The 22,931-nt window shown below is 46.2% G+C and overlaps 1 protein-coding gene across 2 annotated transcripts in view; it reads right to left on the bottom strand.

Annotated features, from left to right (window-relative positions):
- WDR45B (WD repeat domain 45B) overlaps positions 1-22,931 on the bottom strand; it is a 54,404-nt gene that overhangs the window by 6,499 nt on the left and 24,974 nt on the right. Inside the window, exons 6-8 of one of the 2 annotated variants that reach the window (XR_015055126.1) lie at positions 2,581-2,633; positions 2,123-2,313; positions 331-416 (exon numbers count right to left, since the gene is read on the bottom strand). Coding sequence is in view for 1 of the 2 variants with exons in the window: in XM_085869870.1 (XP_085725996.1) it covers positions 331-416; positions 2,123-2,313 (277 nt within the window). In the remaining variant the exon portion in view is untranslated. The remainder of the gene's footprint in view (positions 1-330; positions 417-2,122; positions 2,314-2,580; positions 2,634-22,931) is intronic. The other variant, XM_085869870.1, reaches the window with a different exon arrangement.

Below are 22,931 nucleotides of genomic sequence, written 5' to 3'. Positions count from 1 at the left end.
AAAACTATACATAGCATGTTTCAAAAAGTTGAAGATTAGTTATTACAAACTATGTGGATGAGTTGGTTCGGTGACAAGAGCAAGCCGGTTAAATTTTGGTCAGGTCCAGATGCAGATCCAGCCCATCAGTGGGATGCAAAACGTAAACTGTGCACCTTGGAGGAGGTATGTGCTCTACTGAGTACCATTGTAGTTTATGAGATGGATTTACAACTCAGCACCAGTCCCTTTTTCAATTTGATTGCCATCCTCCCCAATCCTACCCCTTTTGCACCCTACCTTTTTGGGACCTGGATAGAACACCACAAAACTGCAATAAAGTACTCCTACCAGTATATATGAGCTGGGGCCGAGCCGCGACGAAGTTCTTGAAGTAGGTTCCCATTTGCAGTGTCAAACACTCGTACAATGGTACCCTAAAAAATAGAAATGTCACAAATTCACAATCATACCAAGCATGACGACAAATAAAACAAAAGTTTGTGTATTTAAGTTTCCATGTTATCGTTTCAGTTTCTTTGCCAACATCGAAACGAGGAGAACTTATGGTTATACGATGTTCTCATCTGCTGGAAGGTACATTTCTCTCTGCAAGCCTTGTCCAGGAATTTCCCAAAAGCAAGCTCTTTCATTCAGGGTCTAAACTTAAGAAACGTATCCTTTTGGGTGCCATGTTGATCATGTTGTGGAAATGACTCCTTGTGGGCTGAAGAAGCTTCATATAGCGGTTATTTATTTGCAGTGAATGTTTAGCATAAGCATAAAGTAATTGTGAGATTAGATATGCGTCATTTATGTCATCGTTAGACCGTCTACCCACCCCAATGTGTGTTTAGAAAATGATCACACTTTTGACCCCATTTTGGCCAATTATTTTTTTTCCCTCTGTGCTCTGTGTTAAATGCCATTTTTTAGCGTTTGGGTGGCCTGTTACCCCATCGTTTAGGCAGGAAAAAACGGCTCCACAATCACCACAACTATCAGGGTGTGGGTCAGGGAAGGGATCTCCACCCAACGGTGAGTGAGCGGGGAGGGGCATGGGACGTCACGGTGGGGGGGGGAGACCAGAGACTTTAAAAGCCCATGCATCAAGGGGAGAGGGGGGATCAGAGGAGACACCTGGAATCAACCTCACAGAAGACTGCGTTTGGAGTCTGCGGAGCAGCCGCACCAAGCTGCGCCCCAACCCAGCTAGCAACGCCTCTCATCAAGCCCTGCATGGCATGCGGACCACGACCTGCAGCGAGAATGCCCCTGGGCTAACTGCTTGCGTTGGCTCCTGCTGTGTCCTACTGGACACAGCCAGGGTATTTTTGCCTTTGGTCTGCCTCAATCTTCAGTTCAGTCCAGTCCAGTCACTCAAAAGAAGGTCACTCACTCAAACTCCTGGATCTCACCATCAGCCATGACTTTTCTTGGGCAAACCACATTTCAAAGTTGGCTTTCAAACCCAGTCGCCGTCTGGGCATTCTCCATCGTACAAAGTCCTTCCTTGGCACACCTGAACTCCTATCCAGCTGCAAGGCCTTCGTCCACAGCTTGATGGAGTACTGCTCTGCCGTCTGAGCTAGCTCCTCTGCCTCACACCTTGCTCAGCTTGACGCTGTGGAAACCAAGGCCTTCAAGATCATTAGAATCTTCCACAGGACTTCATCAGGATTCGTACCCTCATTTAAATATAGTTGCTTGTTGAAACAAGTTATTGGTTGTTGCTGTTCTGCTTAATTCCCAATATTTTAGCTGTTAAAGCTGTTGTTAAATCAATGGCATAGGGGCATCTCTTCTTGTCACTGTGTGAGGTGACCAGTGGGAAAAGCACAGGATTCCATTCACTGTGCATGGCTTCAAATTCAGCCAACCACCACTCTGTTATCTGGGCCATGCCACATGTGTACAGGGTGGGTGAGCAAAGGTTTGCACACCTCATGCATGAGAGAACACAAAAACAACAACACAAACAAGGTACAATGTAGCAGATATGGGGTCACACATTACAAAACATGCTTTCGGAAACAAAACATAGGTACAGTTAAGAAACAAATATCCTAACAGGCAAGTAAGTGGAAGAAAGTTTTCCACAAGCAAGTCTACGAGTACAGTCATTCAAATTATTTGTCCCAACCTTCTGTGATGCAGTGGCAAGGCGGGAACCTGGCAAGCTGAGTGCCAAGCATGCCAATGGAGCCTCATGAGCTGCAACATCAACGGGTGGACGCTCTGGAGCAGCAAGATCCACGAGGCGACAGCGACCAGGCCGTGGATGTGGAAATGCAAGTAGGGAGCAGGTGCTGCTGGGACAAAGTTCACAAAGGCCTGGAGAGATGCAAGCAGGAAGGAAGAGAGAAGAGGAACATAGTGCCAACAATGTAGGCACATTTTCAGTGTTGCAAGTTTCAGGGGGTTTTTTTTTTAATCAACGTCAAAAGAATGGTTGCCTTTTAAATGGACAATCAAAACAATACCACAAAGTTAAAGGCTATACGTCACAAAATAGGTCACTTTTGAATGGACATTTGTTTCACTTGGCTCATCATTTTTACGATGGAGTAATGGTTGAGAGTCGTATTTCATAAAACTTACACGAAAATCCAACATGGTGACTGGTTTTCCAAAAACATGCCGAATGAAGCTCTCTGCAAATGAGGTAGGGCAAAAGTAGTATAAATATGCCAATTTTTGTGTATAATCAACCAGCTAGCTTGTTTCCAAGCAACGCAGTAATTGCATTCACCTGCAAGCAACGACCAAAGGACCTCGACACCCAGGTAGATGATTACACAGCAACAACAAAATTCCTGACTTACCAACTTGTGAGAGCAATACTTTAAATTAATATACCATCAGAGATGGGGAATCCCCTGCCATTGAATGAAAAAGGTCATACATATTCCAGATAATGAGGGAGGTGAATTGGAAACAAGACACCATTAGGTCATCATCTTGAAAAAGTTCCCCAGGGGTGAGGAACGTAGTAACCAAAAATAATTGAAATCAGATAAGCGGTTTTCCAGTTATTACAAAAAACCCTTTTTTTCAAGATGGCCACCCCAGTTGGCCATCTTGGATCCGGCCACGCCCAAAATCAATAGGGTTCTTCCTTTTCAGGTGGTACATGTGTGACCCAAATTTCAAATCGATATGGCGAACAGTTTATGAGTTATCGCACTCACAGCTAATATGGAATAGGCAAAGCCTAGAAGCGAACGTAGAATTCTTCTTACATTCGCTTCTGACTTTACATAAAACTTGTTCACAACTGTATACTTGCCAACTATACCGTGGTACATGTAAGCGCCGCACAGCTGATGATTTTGACGCAATTTCCGGTTACTTCTGCCTGGATTCGGGATCAGCGAACAAATAATGTAAATCACGATTAAAAAATATTTTTTGATGATGCGGGAGATATCTTTATTAAAATTAACTTTGGGAAAAAAATAATTGAATAAATAAATAAACGATCACTTCTGGTCAACAATAAAAGAAATTAAAAGTTCCGGAAAGAGCTTCAAAATCACTCCCGGTTATGTTAAATACTAAATAAACACTTCCTGTCATGAAAAAAAAAAATCACTTTCAGAAGTATAAAATTAACTTTGGGAAAAAAATAAACGAATAAATAAACACTTCCGGTCATGATCTCCCGGCATGCATCATTCCCCATGACAAAAAACCGGAAACAAACAAAAAAAAACCCAGAAACAAAACAAAAACGGAAGCAAAATGGTCATAGCCAACGACACGGATTCACAATTGCCAGGGTATTGTGTTGTTTTTGTTGTTTCCTATTCTCTCATGTGCATGCGTTAAGTAATATTCACAAGATAGAAATAAAACCCAATCGTGTTTATACACCGCACAGCGTTTAACAACTGGAAGCAAAAAGTCATAGCTAACGACACGGATTCCAAATAGCCAGGGGTATTGTGTTGCTGTTAACTATTCTCTCACGTGCACGTGTTAAGTATTAAGCTCACTTTGTTCGCTATAAATGTTGACGCCCAGCCAGACGGACGGACGGACAGCCGGACGGACGACCCGGGTGATAACAATATCTCCTTCCGCCACGTGGCGGGGGATAAAAACAGAAAGCTGACTCAAAAACATTTTAAGAACAGATCAAGTCTAAATTCTGAGATTGAACACGACTCAAACAGCAAAGCTCTTGAGAGAAGATAAATTGCAGTAAATTGAACATAATGCAGTAATTGGAGAATATATATATATATATATATATATATATATATATATATATATATATATATATATATATATATATATATATATATATATATATATATTAGACTAGGCGCAAGTCGTCACCATCGGGACCGAGAAAAAAGTGACGACTTAGAAATGTGACGACTTACGCGTATGCGAACATTCATGATGACTGTGGGGTGAAGGATGAAGTCGCGCGTGGCTTGGACACATATGTGTGAGAGCCGGCTATTGTACCAAAAGGAAAACACAATCCTCAGGGCAGAGGTGGGGGTTCATTGGTGAGTTGGAAAGTGATCAAGCAAAGATGGAATTCATGAATCAGTTTATCAAAAGTAAAGATAATGAACAACTGTAAGACAACAACTTCGCCTGCTTATCACCATGATGGGATTGACCAACGAACCCCAGAGACTTTTCTGGCAGCATCTGCCAGAAAAGCCCAGTCTCATCGGCATTGTACACGTCCTGAGGCTGATACCTTTCCAAGATGTCTTTCAATTTGCCATCGTTCCCGTCGTGCACCACTGCCGAATCCACGCTGCCTGATTCGCCGCACTTCTTGACCTTGCCGATTCCCAACCTCACTTTGAATCTGTCTATCCAGTGCATCGGCAAGGTCTCGGCATCATCATGCCCGAGGTCCGCAGCGAATTTACGTGCCTTCAGCAGCAACATTTCACCGTCCAACCGAATATTTGGCTGAGCCGACATTTGCCGAAACCAGATGATGAGCGCGTCAGACATCTTCAAAGGACACACATTTCACACTTACCACCGGCCTTGCGATCTTCTCCACTTGTCCAAACATCGTGCCCTTATTCTTCAAGATATCGTTCAATGTCTGCCATTTGATGTCCAACTTCTCAGCTCTGGCTGTTTTCTTCATCAGTGGGTTTGCCTCGCAAAACTGGATAATTTTGTATTTTTCTTGGTAGGTTTTAGTTGTAAGTTTACGCTTAGTCGCCATTGTCCTGCGTGCAGTGCGATCAACGTGTGTACGCAGTTATAAATAGCCTATCACTGGCGGTGTACACCAATGAGCGAGCATCACGATTCCATGAAATCGGGATTCTCACGAGGCAGCAGTTCCGTGTAACGAGTTAGGAGTGGTAATTTACTTGAGTTTCCATTACGTGGGAATGGACAACATCTGACGACTTAGAGGAAGTGACGACTTAGAGATGACGACTTACAGAGGGATGACCCTTTATTCATAGGGACTTAACATGAGATAAATTCGGGACTTTTTGACGCTGCCGACTTAGGCGAAGTGACGAGTTACATGCTGCCGACTTATGCCGAGTCTACTGTATGTATATATATATATATATATATATATATATATATATATATATATATATATATATATATATATATATATATATATATATATATATATATATATATTGTTACTGGCCGGGGGGGAGGGGGGGGGGGTCGGCCGCCAACCGACCGCTCTGAAGAGAGCCGCAAGTCGAGTCGGCCCGACTGATCACCCGGAATATAGATTGCCGCCCAGAAAACTCCAAGCGACGGGTCCTTGTACAAGAACCGAAATACGCCAATCGGCAGATCACATGGGGTAGGGTTGAATGCCAATCTTCAATATACCTAAATACCCACGTGATCCATCTACCGGGGTATTCCACCGTCGATGGAACTCGTACGGAACAAACCGCCGAGGTGAGCTTGTCCGTGCGCGATTCCGAGCGGCGTAATCGCCGAGAACCGTCGCCCCAAACGTCCCCTATTACGGCAAACCAACGGCTTTCTAACTCCCAACACACAAAATGTTCAGTCAATGAGGGAATGGATGCAACAAGCAGGTTTACATTCACACAAGGACATTTATTATAATGAAACATGTATGCAATTAAGGCAAAATACGTATGCAATTATACAAGCAACAAAAGCACGACAAAAGAACTACAACCGTCTTCTTATTATGTACAGTCATTTACACTTAACAGCAGTTCCTACTTATTAGACGGGCCCACGGACACACGTACGCACACACACACCCCCAAGAAATGGTGGCTGAGGCCTTTAATCACGAGCTCCAGCTCGGAGGACAGGTGAGCTGAAACTCAGAGCTTGACTCGAACCTTTCCACCTCGTGTGGTCTTCAAATTGTCCGGACCGGGGCTCCAGCGAGAGCGAGCTGGATCCAATCGCCGCGATCCTTCCCGAGCTCCCGCGAATCCTCCCGCGCTTCTCAACACGTCCGGTGAGACGAGGCGCCGATCCTTCCTGTCGATAGTCGCTTCCCCGAGGAACCAACTCCAAGAAGAGGCCGATGCGTCGCACCAAGCCAGGAAACAAAATGGAGAACGAAAAGCTCCACGAACAAGAAGAAGAGGAAGAAGAGGAAGAAGCCTCCACTCGCAGCTCGAGCCGAACAACTGGCTCAAGTTCCTTCCAAAACAAAGCAGCAGCCGAAGCTCATCGAGCCAGCCGAAGCAAAAAGCTTCCGAAGGCCTCAAGCCAAGCAAGCCAAGCAGGACCCGATGGCATGCTGAACGACTGCTCTCTCCGAAGCAAAAAATAAAAAATAAAAACTTACTCCTCCCAAGGGACTCAGCACACGAACTCTGCCACGGGACTCCCACGAACTCAGCCCTACCACGGGGCTCCCACACGAACAAAGAAAAAGAGTCTCCTCTTTATCCTTTGCACCCCTCCCCCGCACCCGGCGTGACTCATGCCCTCGTGATCCACCCCCCCCCCCCGCTCAACCACGGGTGGGAGGGAGTTGTTGACGTCACTGCTGGGGTTCTTCTTCCTCTTCGCAGAAGAGGGGGAGGGACGTCTCCATTGTTCGCTCCCTAACTATTAAATCGATCCGCAGCGCATCTAATCGATCTCTGAACATTTAAACAATGAAATGTGAGCTATCTCGGGAACATGCACTTATCGACATAGCTGACTAAGGGAACCTGTATGTTGTGTGCAATTGAATTTCAAATTCGTAACAAAATATATATATATATATATATATATATATATATATATATATATATATATATATATATATATATATATATATATATATATATTGTGACGTCCACGGGACTTGAACAGTCCCGCCAACGTAGAATGAGCCGAAACGATGGAGGCGGTTTATTTTTTTTATAACCCAAAGATGGCGGTTTTAATCGCTCTACAGCAAACGGGACGAGGAATGTGGCACGAGTCGCTTTTCACTGAGTTAAAAATGTTTATTTCTCTAACCAGAAATAATAATAAGACTCGGCAAGAGGAGGGATCCGGGGCGATTCGACGGGATGGTGTGGGTTCGGGCGTGGGGAAAACACAAACAATTCCAATGGATATACAAATCTCAAACCCTCTAAGGCGCCAGGTACACACACACACACACACACACACACACACACACACACACACACACACACACACACACACACACACACACACACACACACACACACACACACACACACACACACACACACACACACAAACACACAAAACGTAGCTGGTCCTGGTGGTCAGGCTGGCCCGTGGTGTCGACGCAACAGTCCCTGGATTGGCGCCGGACGAGCTGGCGTTGCGCTCGTCAGGGGCAGGAGACACCGTGGTGCTGTTCCTGGTGGTGTCGACCTCCTGGTCTAGGCCCAAGACCGCTCACAGCCGCCAGGGAGCCAGTTCTGGCGCCAAGATGCGAGCAGGAGAGGGAGGCAGGTCCGCCCGCCGTTCGGTCCCGTACTCCGAGCCAGCAGAACTCCAGAGCCAACCGAGGTGAGGGACGCGGCACGACGAATCGAGGAACGAACCAGCGCAACAAGAGAGCACGCTCCGAGACCAACAGCCTCGACAAGACGCTTTCTTTTCCCGAACAGAACCTTTTTATACTCGAGTCCTCGTCACTTCCAATTGAGCCCTTTTATTGGCCCTCTGCCGTCGCCTTCCGCCAATCGTGATCAAGGGGCGGAGCCATCCGCAGCACTGTCCTGTTAAGTCACGGCAAGCCTACAGGGAATACTAAAAGGGTTTACGCAGACACACTTACCCTAACCCGTCTCCCTATCTAATTACGTGACAATTATCATTTCCCCCTTGAAGAAATGGACATTTACTAGACAACTTATCACCACTGAATTGCTACTTATTACATCGAGATCGTGGTAAACTCGAACAGCATAGCATACCTAATTAAACATCCTAATTACCCTTTGAATGCATACCCCCCCTCAGACGTAACTATATATATATATATATATATATATATATATATATATATATATATATATATATATATATATATATATATATATATATATACATACATATACACATATATTGTTGTGGTCTATACCAAATATATATGTATTGTGTCCCCATGAACAAACTTTGGTAGATCATGGGTGATGAAGGCTGTGGTCAAGTTTCAGAGGAGAGAGAGCACCCTGTAAACATTTCGGCAGACTTAAAGGTCCACAGAATCAACAACAAAAAATTATTTTGATGCGATTATATTTATTTTAAAGTAAGAAACAAAGAACTGAATGAGGTTTTAATTCCAATAATACAGTATTTTGAGGTGTTACAGCTAAAAAAAAACAAAAGCAAACCCAGTTGGGTGGGGGGGGGGGGGTAACAGCCCCTAAAAAATCCAAATAAATTGTCAGCATGAATGGATAAGGGCCGCACAACTTGCTTCAGACTCGTCCAAAAGTGAATTCGAATAATTTTCTGATCAAGAATTCCCAGACGACGACGATAGTCAAAATCATTATGTAGATTGGAGAAGGCCGAGACATTATGCTGTCAGACCGTGCATGTATAAACCCAAGGCCGAGATGATGTCATGGATGGGGTGGGGCCAATTGGGTGTAAAAGGGCACCAAATAACATTTTAAAAATCTTCAAGATATTTAATTGAGAAAAGAAAAACGATTAAGTGTCAAGTGAAGCCATATATATCTTCATGAAACTGAACATGATTTTTTGATTCTGTGGACCTTTAAAGTACATCACAAAGAAAACAGGGAATTATTCTGCAGATCTAAGGTCTTTATGTACTATGAAATAATGTAAACATGAACCAAAAAGGATTTTGGGAAACAGTGTGCGTCGCTGATGAAAGCATGCCAAGATGGAGCTTGCCAAATGCCAAAACATTCCAGAGCAATTTGATAGGGGAATGCAAACAGATGTAAACTACTTCCAACACACTTTAACAAACAGCAACCAAACAAAAGGCTATACTAAAGTGAGAGTGCTACATTTGTAGAAACAGATTTATGAAAAGGGACTGGAAAATTGGAGATTTTGGTCAACAAACAGGAAACTAGAGAGGTGCTATTAAAAACTTTTGTAATCTCAAGTTGAAAAGCACCTAATTTATTCCAGTCTTAACCTTCAATCTCAAGGCCTGCTTCACTCGTGAAAAGCTAAGTGCTACAGTTATGAATATTTTCAGTCCACCTGTTGAAACCATTTGCTCTATAAATCACCATGTACATTGATGTCCTTGAATGTTCTGTACATCTCCATACACTTGTTCAGGGTTACTCAGTAGGCTGAACGTGCTCAACAATTTTCCTCTGGTGCTGTCCCCAGGTGGAGCGGAGTTAGCTGTGAGAACTAGCATTAGGGTAGTAGTGCAGAATAAGTGGAGAGAGTTGAGGCATTTTAACACACAAAAATGTCCCAAAGTAAAAAAGTAGAGTTGTATATTTAACCTGTACTGACATATGGTAGTGAGACGTGAGGAATAAGGGGAGTAGATGACAGATGTGTAGGGTAACACTAAAGGATAAGCATAGTGTGGCCATAAGAAAGATGATCAAAGCTAGTATTACTGAGGAAGAATTGAGAAAGAGAAGACCAAGGTGGTTTGTGCATATGGTGAGAAAGACAAGAGTTTATGAAGAAAGTCACTGGTTTAGTAATTGAGGGGGAAAGACCAAGAGGTAGAACGAAAAAGACCTGAAAGGATGCGATCAGTAGAGACGTGCAGTTGTTGGGGATAATGGAGGAGGATGCTTTTGACAGGACCAAGTGGAGAGGGAAATCAGCCGACCAACCCCCTATTGAGGGGACATTTCCGTTAAACGAGTAGTTGGCGGTAGTGGTCGTAATCGTTTTGTGTCCCCATTTCAGTTTTCCACCCTCTCTTCCCGCAAACTGTTCATTTAATCACGAGTGTAAAAGCCTGTCAAAAATGACAGGTTGGAATTCTTTTATTCGAAATATTCAAGGAGACTGAAAGATATGATGTTTTGTAACAAGAAGCGTCATTTTAAAACACTACATGTACAAATGTGAACTTGTTTTCTTTATCTTGTGGGACATTTCATTTCGGCGATACAGCCTTGTGAGCACACCAAGGTCTGAAGCCTCGGCCGAGTGTCAGATGTGCTTACATCTTTGTTTTTATTAGACATCCTACGGATGTAAATGAACACCCGTTTTACTCTGCATGTGTTACACATCATGTGCAGCAAATGTCACCTCCCTACATCTTGGATTTGTTCTGTTTTTTTTATGCTTCTGTACACCACCTTTGAGGCCCATTTGCAAGTAAACCGTCTGCAATTCCAATATGAGACACATAATTACTCTTTTATGAAAAATGTTTTTCGATTTTTTCTTTATCCTGAAAAATAGACAGTTATGAACACACAGTCGTGTTAAAAGATTGGCCTTTAAAACCCCCTTCTTGAATCGTCCTTATGAAGGGGGACAAACAAATACACAAACACACAAATACACATCGTTTAATATAGATAGTTTGTAAATGTTCTTGTATTCATCATTGTACTCTAACTTCAGTCCTTGCATAGTTACATATTCTATTGCATTAATCACTCATGTTCCAAGTCATGTAGTTCCTTCCTCAATCCCATGTTCCACCTTCCTCTCTCAGATTCCTTTTTTAACTCCCCACTAAATAAATTAATCAAATAAAAAAGTTTAATTTGAAACTTAAAGCGAGGTTTTTGTTTTGCACAATTGATGTCACAGGATGGTTGTAATACACTTTCCTCAGTGCTGGGAAACAAGCTGGCCAGATATAAAGATTCTCTGGCATAGGCTGGCAAGACAATGAAATTTCCCTCTTGCTCAGAGCCAAGCTGGATGGTTGCTGGACATGACAATGCATTCCTACTTCTGTACTGGCCAGTAGTACAATTCAAGCATGCAATACTTTGAAGCCAAGATATAGCAAAGAGATTTTCAAAGAAGACAAAGGAAATAAAAGTTGACTTAGCAAATCACCTTGCTCAAGTTCAGCCACAGAGATTTGAGCCCATTACATTACCTAAAGCCATTGTATGAAAACCTGCCAGTCATTGCGACGCCAGATGGTAAGCAGTCTGGCAATACAGAATGGTGAGCTTAGCATTCCATGCATTAATGTTTTATCACTGCAAATTTCGTCCAATAATTTAAATCAGAACAAGAATTTGTTGCAAATTTGTGGTATGGTGATGTAATTAGGAATCAAAATGCAAGCTGGAATGAGCATGGAAAAGTTATATTGCTTGGAGTTGACACGAAGGCATACATAGACACTTTTGGATAGGGACACTGGGTTGCAGAATTGGGACAGACAAGGATTTCAACATGATCTGTTCGATTCTAATCCCATTTGAAAAATAATAATAATAATAATAATAATAATAATAATAATAATAATAATAATAATAATTTGATCCAAACGGTAGTCTTGGGTGAAATGGTCCAACTCGAAAATTCACCGTTTCACACGTACAGACTCTATCTATGCCTTCTTAAATCCACAACCGGTGGTTATTTGGCCATTCAATACCCTTCAAAAGTTGCTGTTTATACTGAAACAAAAAATAACATATTGGCAATGTTTGCAAAGCAAATTAATGACATATCACAAAAAACAGATAACAGCCAGCATGAGAAAAATTATTCATATACCTTTACCAACCCCAAGTTAAAGGACATTTCCAGATTGTCCAACAGTTTTGAGGCCAATGTGACATGTAAACTGTTTAATAAAAAATAAAAAAATAAAAAATAAATCACGAGTCCCATTGCAAACTTCTATGAAATTACACGACGACAAAAGAAAACTAGAACAGAACTCGGAAAAGCACATACCTCCTCCAAGGTGAACAGTTTACGTTTGGCATCACACTGATGGGCTGGATCTGCATCCGGACCTGACCAAAATTTAATTGGCTTGTTCTTGTCACCGAACCAACTCATCCACATAGTTTGGAATAACTAGTCTTCAACTTTTTGAAACATCATGTGATGGATAGTTTTTGGCCCCATCTCTCAATGGTGAAGAATCACTAAAAATTATCCTGTATTCTATGGAATTTATTGCCCTCAAAACAAGCAAAGCCTGTTGCTCTCAAACAAAAAAAACCCAGCCCAGACATCAGTGGGCTGGGTTTTTTTTCGTTCGTTTTTTTAAAACCACCTCTCCTCCAGTCAAACTTGGACCTCTGCTCTCCAGCCTTCAGACCTTCCCCATCTACTCTAGGATACACACATTCCTCAATCAACCTCTCCTGCTAAGCCCTTTTTTATACTTCCACTTATGTGGTGGAATAATTTCATGCTTTCAACTGGCTATGATCAACGGTGCATCGCCACTGCTACCGAGTATGGGGGCACCATTGATGCAATGCACCTATTACCAATTTACTGGTACTCATTTTGCTAACCTGGGAAGGATGACAGGCTGGATCGGCTTGAACTCGGGCCCCTAAGATCCCAAGCCCACCACCCTAGCCACCAAGCCAACACCAGACTCGCTAAGCTCATAAAATTCCAAATTACCACTCACCACCACTCGTTTGTTCAACTTTTCTCCCAATTGTGGCACTCCCTCACAGAAGCGGTTCAATTGCACTCTTCATTTCAGGGCTTCAAACAGGTGGTATATCACAATCTCACATCATCCTGCATCAACATCTAAAATCCTTTCTACTCACATTAACCCTTTGAGGACCACAAGCATCTTGAAATGAATTTTCAGAAACAAGTCCAATTTTACTATTAGTTTGGCTAAAATCAAGAATATGAATTGAAATTCAAGAATATGTATAACAAAAAATACAAGTTTTTCTTATCAACAAAAATATGAAAAATATGGAAATGATAAAAGCTCTTCCCCAGTGTTAGCCACAATGTTTTCCAATGTACAAGCAAAGTAATCTAAAATTGCAGGGAAAATATCAGATACATATCACTTTAAAGTTTAGGGACATATGTGTGTTCCTTGGTCCTTAAAAGGTTACCTTCCTCACCCAACCCCCTTACTTGCAGGTTACCGTTTCCTCTCCCTCCCGTTTGGGTTAGATCTTAAAACGTTTTTCCACTGGCCAGTCAGAACAGCAAGAGCAACACCTTATTAATTTTATCTGGAGAAGAATTCCCCGAATCCACAGTGGAGACATATTTTAACGAAATGAGCAATCAAAACTCAACAGCATCAGGAAAGCAAGAGACTGAACCCAATTATTTTGAACCAGATAGTTGTTCAAAGCAACACCTAGACACATGGATCCATCTATAGTGGAGAAACTGTAGCCCACACAACCACACTGAAAGAGCACAAAAGTGAGACCTGGCGTCAAGGAACGCCTAAGAAGTCTGGACCACTTTTGCCAACCACACCAAAACCTTGTTGTGAGCAGCAATCGTTAGCACACGTGAAGTCACGCAGAGATTAAGAAAGATGGGCTCAAATAGGAAACGGAGACATAGCAACGCCAGCCTCCTCTGGCCTTCAGCTGTGGATGCATCCACAGCTGAAGGCCAGAGGCATTATACTTTTTGGTTGTTTGTCTGGCTGTCCTGTCTGTCATCAGTTTTTTGTTACCACACTGACTTGTGAAGCACTGAAGGGATTTCATCCAAACTTTGCACAAGTATGGACTACAATAAAAAAAAAAATTCAAAATAAAACAAATTTATATTTTGGGTTCAAAAGATCAAAAGTCAAGGGTCAGGTGCCCTTTCAAAATCATTTTACAGGCCATACCTCAAGTTAGAAGTATGTGATATTCTCTCTTCTGCTTACCTTTCTTTTCTCTCACGTGACCTTTAATTGAGATCAAATGTAACAGTGGGTTGACAGGTAATGCGGTTAGGCCTTAGTTATTTTATAACTTGGTTTACACAGTTCTTCAGCTGAAATGTAGGGTCGGTAGGTCAAAATATAAATAGAAATTATATATTTTTATGATTTGTTTTCGGATGTTCCATGGAAAAGACAAGGGTAGGTGGGGGGGAAATAAATATAAATCTCAGACCAGGAGGATCTAAGAAAACATTGAAGATGGAAGACCATTCAAATGCAGGATGCCCATGTTCAATGTATCATCTGATGTGAAAACCAATAAAGAAGGATTAAAACTTGTTTTTACAATATAGTCTGGCATGTTTTTCTTATCGAAACCTGTTGGATCATCAACAAATGGAAACAATGCTGAGAAAATTACTGTCCAAGTCGTAGATGTGTGTGTGCACACCAGTGCATAGTGCTGGATATGATTTTAAAAAAGGCGTCTACTGGGAGTCAACATGCTCAAAACGGTCAATCAGAGCCATAACCAGCTTAGTTTTCAGTGGGCATCTGATCGTACCGTCTCCCCATCCCCATGAGCACATCAAAGGCTGATTTCTGGTCCGTTGAAGGCTGGATATCAGCATCTCGCAGGGGAACTTTGACGTACTTGGCACCGAAATCTTTCAATACGAACAGCGGTGTACAACTTTCGACGGAAACAAAATCAGCACGATCGAGAGTAGCCTGCGAATCATCCCTGCTGCTGCACTGAATTGATGCAATCATTCGGCCAGAATATTCGTCTTCAAGATGTTGCGTGATTAAATCACCAATAGTCACTCAAATTTATACCGCTGACATACTTCTTAACAATCACTTTCGCCCCAGAAACCAGTCAATCTGAACCACGCTGGCCACTGCTCAGACGCCATGACCGAAGACTACTGCGCAGTTTGGTTAAAGGTGACTCGGCATTTTGGTGCACGTGCGCGAAATTATATTTTGAAAATAAATGCCGACGTTTACATTGAGTTTTGAAACATTTTCACCTTCGGCGGAAAAATTATAAATATAAAAGGCTAAAAATGTTTTATATTTATATTTCATTTCGGCAAATATACCGTCGGCGGATCTGTAAACCAAGTTATAAAATAACGAAGGCTTTAGTCAAATTATGTTTGGTCAAATGATATTTTTTATTTTATATTATTTTTTTTTGAATATGCAGGACGTTGAAAGAGGAATCCGATTGGCTTATCACCGTGCTGGAGATAGGAGGATTTGCTTGCCTCCTCCAATTACCAATACAGAAATGACATCACTCCCTTTGATAATGGTCTGATCAGCTGAATTCACAGAGTACTGCACATGCAAATAAGTGATAATGTTAATTTTGCAAAGAGAAGCAAATGCATTTTTGCTCAGAAAGTTATCTTTTGGTTACTTTTCCAAGGTGGCAATGTCTCTCTGACCTACTATCCCTAACAATATTTTTTTTTCTCTCACCAACAGGACAAGCCACTTGGGACCTTTCGAGATCTGTGCTTTCTGACTAGCCTCAAGCCAGCTTCATCAGTTGACACTATGCCCTTCCATGAGCTTAAATCTTGCATCAAGAAAGAAATTCCACTTTGTTTTGCAAAGCCAATGATCTTGAAAATTAGACATTCCCAATGGCAGCCGTTCTGCACACGGTAATGTATTGTTGTGGTTACCAGATTCGCAAACCACCATTCAGGTCCCTTAGGTGAGGTATCTCGGTAAGTGCATGTGTAGTTAGGCCCAAACCCGTTGTCTAGTGGGAATACATGTCATTTATACGTGCTGCGACTCTTCAGGATAGCCGTTTTTCTTTTACTATCTTTATTTTGGACCAATCGCCACCATCACAACCACAACAACAACCACCAACCACAACGCCGCTTCACCACAACCGCCATGACCTTTACCGTCACAACTCGCCACCATCGCATCACCGTCATCTCGCGCCACTCATGGGCACCGATGCTGGACTCGTGTAGGGCGCACGTTGAACAGCGTGTACAAAATCACGGATTTTCTGCTTCAAAAACGGATCAAAAACGACACACGCCCACTTTTTGCCGTCCAATCGGTGAGCGAGGGGCGATTTGGCCCCGCCTCCAGAACGATCGATATATGCAAATTTGTGGATCAAAAAGCCTTCACGCCCACTTTTTCTCGGGCCAATGGGGAGCGAGGTGAAAGGTCAAAGGGAGGGGGTCAAAGGCGAAGTTACGGGGGGATAAAAGGACCGTGTTCGTCAGTCAGAGTGGGAGTCAGCAAAAAGGGAACGAGAGAAGGAGCAGAACGAGGTCGGAGAGTCAAGAAGAGGAGAGTCGGAAGCAGAGGGTCAAGACTTCGCGGGCGGTGGAGCTGCTCGTCGTGTGCGTTGGAGTCGGAACGGAGGGGACGGAGCTGTGGAAAGGCGGCGACACCAGACGAGGGGGTGCTCGCGTCGTGCAGGAAGCTGCACCCGAGGGAGGCCGACAGCGCGACCTGGCCGAGGTGGAGACGCTCGTCGCACATAATAAAGATCCTCTATACCCCGAGCATCAGCAACCCCCTCCTGTTTCCCCCCGCGCTGAGATAGTGCGACCAAGGGGGCCCCTTTTTCCACCCCCTGCCAGGCACTGTCCACGAGGCCCGCGGGTTGCGGGGCCATCGCCGCTCCGCGTCTCATCACCAGACGGGTAGGCCCGACCCGGTCTCGGCCCCAGGCCTACCTCATTCTTGAGGGTATTTCTTTTCCTTGGTTTTGGGTATGTGTTGTCGGCGCCGTCTGTGAAGTAGAATTGTATAAGTGTTGCCGTGTGCTCGGTAGTCGGTATTAGCTCTGCACTGTGTTTTCACTTTTATGTTTTCTTTTTTGTGTGCATTTGGTGGAATTGTATTTGTGTGCTTTCCGTTCGTCGCGAATAAATGTGCTTTATTGTTGAACTGTTCTCCCGCTTCGCTTCGTCATTTCCTTCTTTGAATCCCCATCTTGCTTCACGTAAAGGGTTGGTAGTGGGCTGAATACGCCCGATAATTAATCGAACCGTCGAGGTCGACGATAACACCGCTCGGTTATTCTGATAGTACGGAACGGGTCGCTTAAGTGGCCCGTGTCCGAAGTCCACCTGCAGTGGGCAGGTGCGATCGCCCGGTCTACCCTCCGCGTGGGTACTTAGGTAGTTCGAATTTGGCGAGCAACCCTATCCCACGCGGGGGCTGATTGGCTCGATCGCGGTGAGACCGAAAGGTCCACCCGTGACTGGTTCCCGGCGTTAGTCCGAGAGGGTCACGACTGGATTGTCCGTCCGGTGGGCGACGCGCCGCGATTCGAGTTACGTGGCCGTCGCACGCCGGCGGGCGCGAATACCGCAACACTGGTGTCAGAAGTGGGATACAAATTCATCGCCCTCCTCGCGGCACTGGTGTCGGAGAACAGGAAAACGGGCTGTCCTGTCTCCGGCTAAATTCACGGGAATCGGTCCAGGGGTGAGAGAAGCGACCCCCGATTCCCTCCAAATTACGAGCGAGCAAATTAACCCTTCACGAGAAGCAAGATGGCGTCTCAAGGCGAGCGGGAGCCGGGGGTATTAGAAATGGATGTAGAATGTGTAGGATCCATGGTCCAGGATGGAATCCCCGAGCAGGAAATGTTGATTGTGCAGGAACACGGACTCGCCCAACTGAACCCAGGACCCGAGGTGGGTGCGGCAGCGGCCGCGGTGTATGACACCCCCCCCCTCTCCACCAAGACCCTTCCCCAACCCCTGCCGAAACGGCTCACTTGAGTGCATCCGACATGGCCCAACTATTCACCATGCTGGCACAAATGAATGCGGCAATGACAAATGAAATGAAAAACGAAATGAAAGGCATGAACAAACAAATGATCGAAAAGATGGAGGCGAATATGAAAAACGAAATGAAAGGCATGAACGAACAAATGAACGAAAAGATGGATACAAATACAAATGAAGTGAAAACGACGATGGATACAAATACAAATGAAGTGAAAACGACGATGGATGCGAATACACAGCAAATGAGGGAAGAAATGAAAAAGCTGCGGGGTGAGACGCAGAACATGGGCCGATGCCTGCAGGCGGGCATGAAGGCCGTGACAAAGGAAATAATAATAGTGGAGACAAGGGAGGTAAAGGGTGAAGAGTTGGCAGTGACGGTAGCCGGGAAGGGAACCATAGAGGAGAGACTACACGAGGAAGACGGGGTAAGTGACGCACACACACACACAGAGGTAGTGGAGGATAATGGGGGTGAGCTGGCGGACTGGGTGGAGACCCAGTGCGAGCACCTGGATGGCCTCCTCCAGGAACGAGGGGAGGGAGTATGCCCCCTTAAGGCGAGTCACGACCAGGTGAGTTCGGTCGTGTTTTGCGAGGTTGAGGGGACGAGTGCTGTGGACGGGTGCACGGAGAGCTTGGGGGGTATAGAGGCCCCGGAGACCCTTGTGGGGACACGAATCCCCAGTATGGTTGTCCCTGTGTGTGTGGTGCAAGGTGTGAGTGCGTCCCCGTGTGTGGAAGCGACCCCGTGTGTGATTGGTGTGGTGGCAATGGAGCCAGAGTACGTGCTTCCCAGCACGCCGTGCGTGGGTGAGGCACCGTGTGTGAGTGAGGCCGTGTGTGTGAGTGAAACGGCCAGTATGAGTGAGGCACCACGTGTGAGTGGTGTGGTGGCAATGGTGCCGGAGTACGTGCTTCCCAGCACGCCGTGTGTGGATGAGGCACGGAGTGTGAGTGAGGCACCGCGGGTTAGTGCCCCCGCGTGTGTGGGTGAGGCACCGTGTGTGGAAGAGACCGCGTGTGTGAGTGTCGCCGTGTGTATGAGTGAGGTACCGCGGGTGAGTGCCCCCGTGTGTGTGGATGAGGCACGGAGTGTGAGTGAGGCACCGCGGGCGAGTGCCCTCGCGTGTGTGAATGAAACGAGTAGTATGGTTTGTGTGAGTAGTGAGGCACGCGTGAGTGAACGGCCGTGTGCAAGGTCGCTGTGTGCCAGGGAGACCGTGTGTGTGAGAGAGCGGTATGAGAGGGAGATGTCGGTTGGCATGCGGGAGCACGCAGCCGCGTCTCCCGGTGTGAATGTGATGGTGTGGACTGTGTGCGTCGTAACACGCAGGTATGCGTGTGTGGAATGGAGACGGAGACGGCGACAGAGGAGAGAAAGCCGAGTAGCGGCTGCAGCTGTTTCGGAGACCGTGCCGGGTTCACCCAGCAGTGAGCACGCGGTTCGTGCTGTGCAACGCACGAGACCACCACGTGCTCGCTTGCGAGAGTGAAGTCCCGGTCCGGAAACGCACGCGGTGGATTTGCCGATCCCGCGGACGGACAAAGTTTAGGCAGGATAACGGATTTGGACTGGACGGGTTCTCCACGCGATCGTGTGTGTTAAGCTCCAACGGGCAAAGCACATGTGTTCGCGTGGGGAACCCCTCGAGACGTGGGGCTTGTGTTTTTTTTTTTTTGCGCACGGTGACGTCATGGCTGCACGTGTGGTTGGAATCCGGCAGGAGGGGTATCTCTGCCGGATGGTCCCGTCCAAGGAGGGACGAGGAACACGTGCAGCTGCATGACGTCACGGGCAGGTGCAAAGTGCGCGAGCTCTGAGTTGCCGCGCAGGTGCTGCGCATGGAAAAAAAAAAAAAAAGCAAGCCTCACTTTCGGGTGTACAGGATTCCTGGGCAAGGGGTGAAAGACCCCCTTACTCTGGGCACAGGATGAAAACTAGTTAGGGGGAAGGGTTAGCTTAGTTAGACCGACTCCATGGGGCAGGGGTAAGTCCTCATGGAGTCCGTGGAATGGATTAGTTAGAGGGATTGTAGCCAGATCTAGGTTGGGAAATAAAATGAATTTTTGAGTTAGGAGACAGTGACAGACCTGTGAATGTGTAGAGGGGACGTAGCTTAGCTACGTAGTGTTAAATGGAACGTGCTGTAGTTTAAGGGACGACGTGGGAGCACGAGTTAGTTAGGGGAAGTAGTTAGAAGGATGGCAGAGTTCAGTGGTGTGGGTGTTGAAGAGTTGGTGAGTTGTGAGGTGGAGACATGAGTGAGTAAGGCCAGCGGGTCTGTGTGTATGGAGCGAATGGGGAATGCATGGTGCGATGAGTGATTGGGGGGAGGAGTGACTCCAAGGGGACCCCGGGGTCAGTGTAGAGTGAGTTAGCTGGGTTAGTCAAATTGAAAAATGGAGGTCGTTTTGTGGTTGGTGGGAAAGTAGGCTCGAGACCCATTTGGAGGGTGCAGGAGCCCTGTTGACGGGCTTGGGAGCGTGGCTGCGAAAGGTGAGTATCGCTGAGTGGGTACCCCGGGCACCAGGCTAGTCGGCCGCGGTAGGCCATGGGCCCATGGGGGGCCGGGATAGAGTCGTGGGCACGGGTGCGCCTGCTTGGTGCGGGGGCCCGGGGCGCCATTAGCCGCGTGGGCAGTGTTGTGGGCACGGGTGACCCTCGGAAAGGGGCCCGGGAGGCCGGCCTGCCACGTGTGCGTTTCAGGGGAGGTGCCATGGGGGGCACTCCCCGGTGTTAGGGAGCTGGTAGGCTCGGAGGCAGTGTAGTGCCCGGGGGTGCCATAGCGGGAGATTCGGCAGAGGGTCGTGCCTGCCAAAGGGAGCCACGTGTCCCAGCCAGGAGACCGTGTGAGGGCACGGAGAGAAAATTGGGGGGCGAGGCCCGAAATTGTGAGGACACCAACACAGGCGACGGGAATCTGGGTTGATAGAACCAATAGTTTAAGCGAGAGGCGCTTGTTGAAAGCCCCGGGGTAGTTTAAGAGTTAATGGTTAGGGTAGATTAGGAGATGTACCCCTCCGCACCATCCATCCCCTCGCTCTCGTTGTGGGCCGCTGGACCCACTTTGGGTTATAGATCGCCGAACTCTGGGGAGGCCATTCTGAGGCTTCGTTGGGCCTCGGCGCAGGACGTTAGCTCTCCCTTATTCCCCTCCGGGAAGGGAACGTAGGGGTTGGGAGTAGGCTAGGTGACAGGATAGGTTAGCCGAACAAGGACGATAAAGGGGGTTAGGGGACGATTTATAGTGGGGAAGTAAAAATAAAAACAATAAAAAAATAAGTTGGGGCTAAATTGGGGTTTGACAAATTAAGGGAGTGGGTATGTACAGTGACAGGCAAAGGCGATAGGTTGGGAGGGAGACAGGTAGGTAGGTCCGAGCCCGCCTTCCAAGTGGCCAGCACCACCGCACTCCCTCCACCAACCTCCACTGAACGGCAAGAGCTGGCCAACTTCATCGGCTGGCCGTGTTTTGCTTCAAGGCCTGTGCCGGCCACTTCATCTGCAGCTGTGGTACTTCAAGGCCTGTGCCGGCCAGTTCTTTTGCGGGCTGTGTTTGCCTGCAGCGGCCTTCTTCTGCGGGCTGTGTTTGCCTGCTGCCTTTTTCATGCCATGCCCACTGCCCATGTTCACCAGCCCCGTTCAATTTTGCTTTGCCCCCCCCCCCCCTGTTCATTGCCATGTGCGCCAGGATCGTAAAAGCAACAGTTTGCAAGCTGCAAGAACTGCCCTGTTGGCAGCTACAACACGGGCCTGCAATGGCGGCCCGTGCACCGTGTTTGTGTTCATGCATCCATTCGTTGTGCTCATTGCGTGTGCCACTTGAGCTGGCACGGAGACTGCGTTGTGCAGCCCAAGCACCGTTGTGGTTCACTGAGTTCAGTTCAAAAGGGAAGGCCTTGGACTGCGTGTGAGCAGCCAGCCACGTTCCCTGTCACCTGCATTGTTTGAGCCAGAGACTGCATGTGGGCAGCCTGGCTCCCTGCTAACTGCTTTCTTTTTGCAGAGTTCATTGATCCTGGGCCATGGTTTAGTGTAAAATTTGTAAGTTAAGGTAAGATGTACTGTACATATGAGTGCGCCCCCGGCATGTATGTCTTAGCGCCGGCAATTTTATTTAAGTCATCCGTGTGAGTGAGTTTGTTTAGGTAGTTACGCAGCCCTCAGGTTATTTATTTTGGGGACACGAATACCATGAATGTCGCACTCAGGGATCCGTAGGTAAAATGTACTAGGGGAAAACTACACATGATGGCACACAAAAATTTGACGACTCGGGACGAGTCTGTAAAAAGGGAAGGGGGTAGTGTTGTGGTTACCAGATTCGCAAACCACCATTCAGGTCCCTTAGGTGAGGTATCTCGGTAAGTGCATGTGTAGTTAGGCCCAAACCCGTTGTCTAGTGGGAATACATGTCATTTATACGTGCTGCGACTCTTCAGGATAGCCGTTTTTTCTTTACTATGTTTATTTTGGACCAATCGCCACCATCACAACCACAACAACAACCACCAACCACAACGCCGCTTCACCACAACCGCCATGACCTTTACCGTCACAACTCGCCACCATCGCATCACCGTCATCTCGCGCCACTCATGGGCACCGATGCTGGACTCGTGTAGGGCGCACGTTGAACAGCGTGTACAAAATCACGGATTTTCTGCTTCAAAAACTGATCAAAAGCGACACACGCCCACTTTTGCCGTCCAATCGGTGAGCGAGGCGGCCATTTGGCCCCGCCTCCAGAACGATCGATATATGCAAATTTGTGGATCAAAAAGCCTTCACGCCCACTTTTTCTCGGGCCAATGGGGAGCGAGGTGAAAGGTCAAAGGGAGGGGGTCAAAGGCGAAGTTACGGG

This window comes from Eptatretus burgeri, chromosome 2, assembly GCF_056783735.1.
Source record: "Eptatretus burgeri isolate ZD-2024b chromosome 2, Ebu_testis_v1, whole genome shotgun sequence".
NCBI classification, from domain to species: domain Eukaryota; kingdom Metazoa; phylum Chordata; class Myxini; order Myxiniformes; family Myxinidae; genus Eptatretus; species Eptatretus burgeri.
The sequence above is the reverse complement of the archived record's forward strand: the minus strand, read 5'-3'. Positions and strand labels throughout refer to the sequence as shown.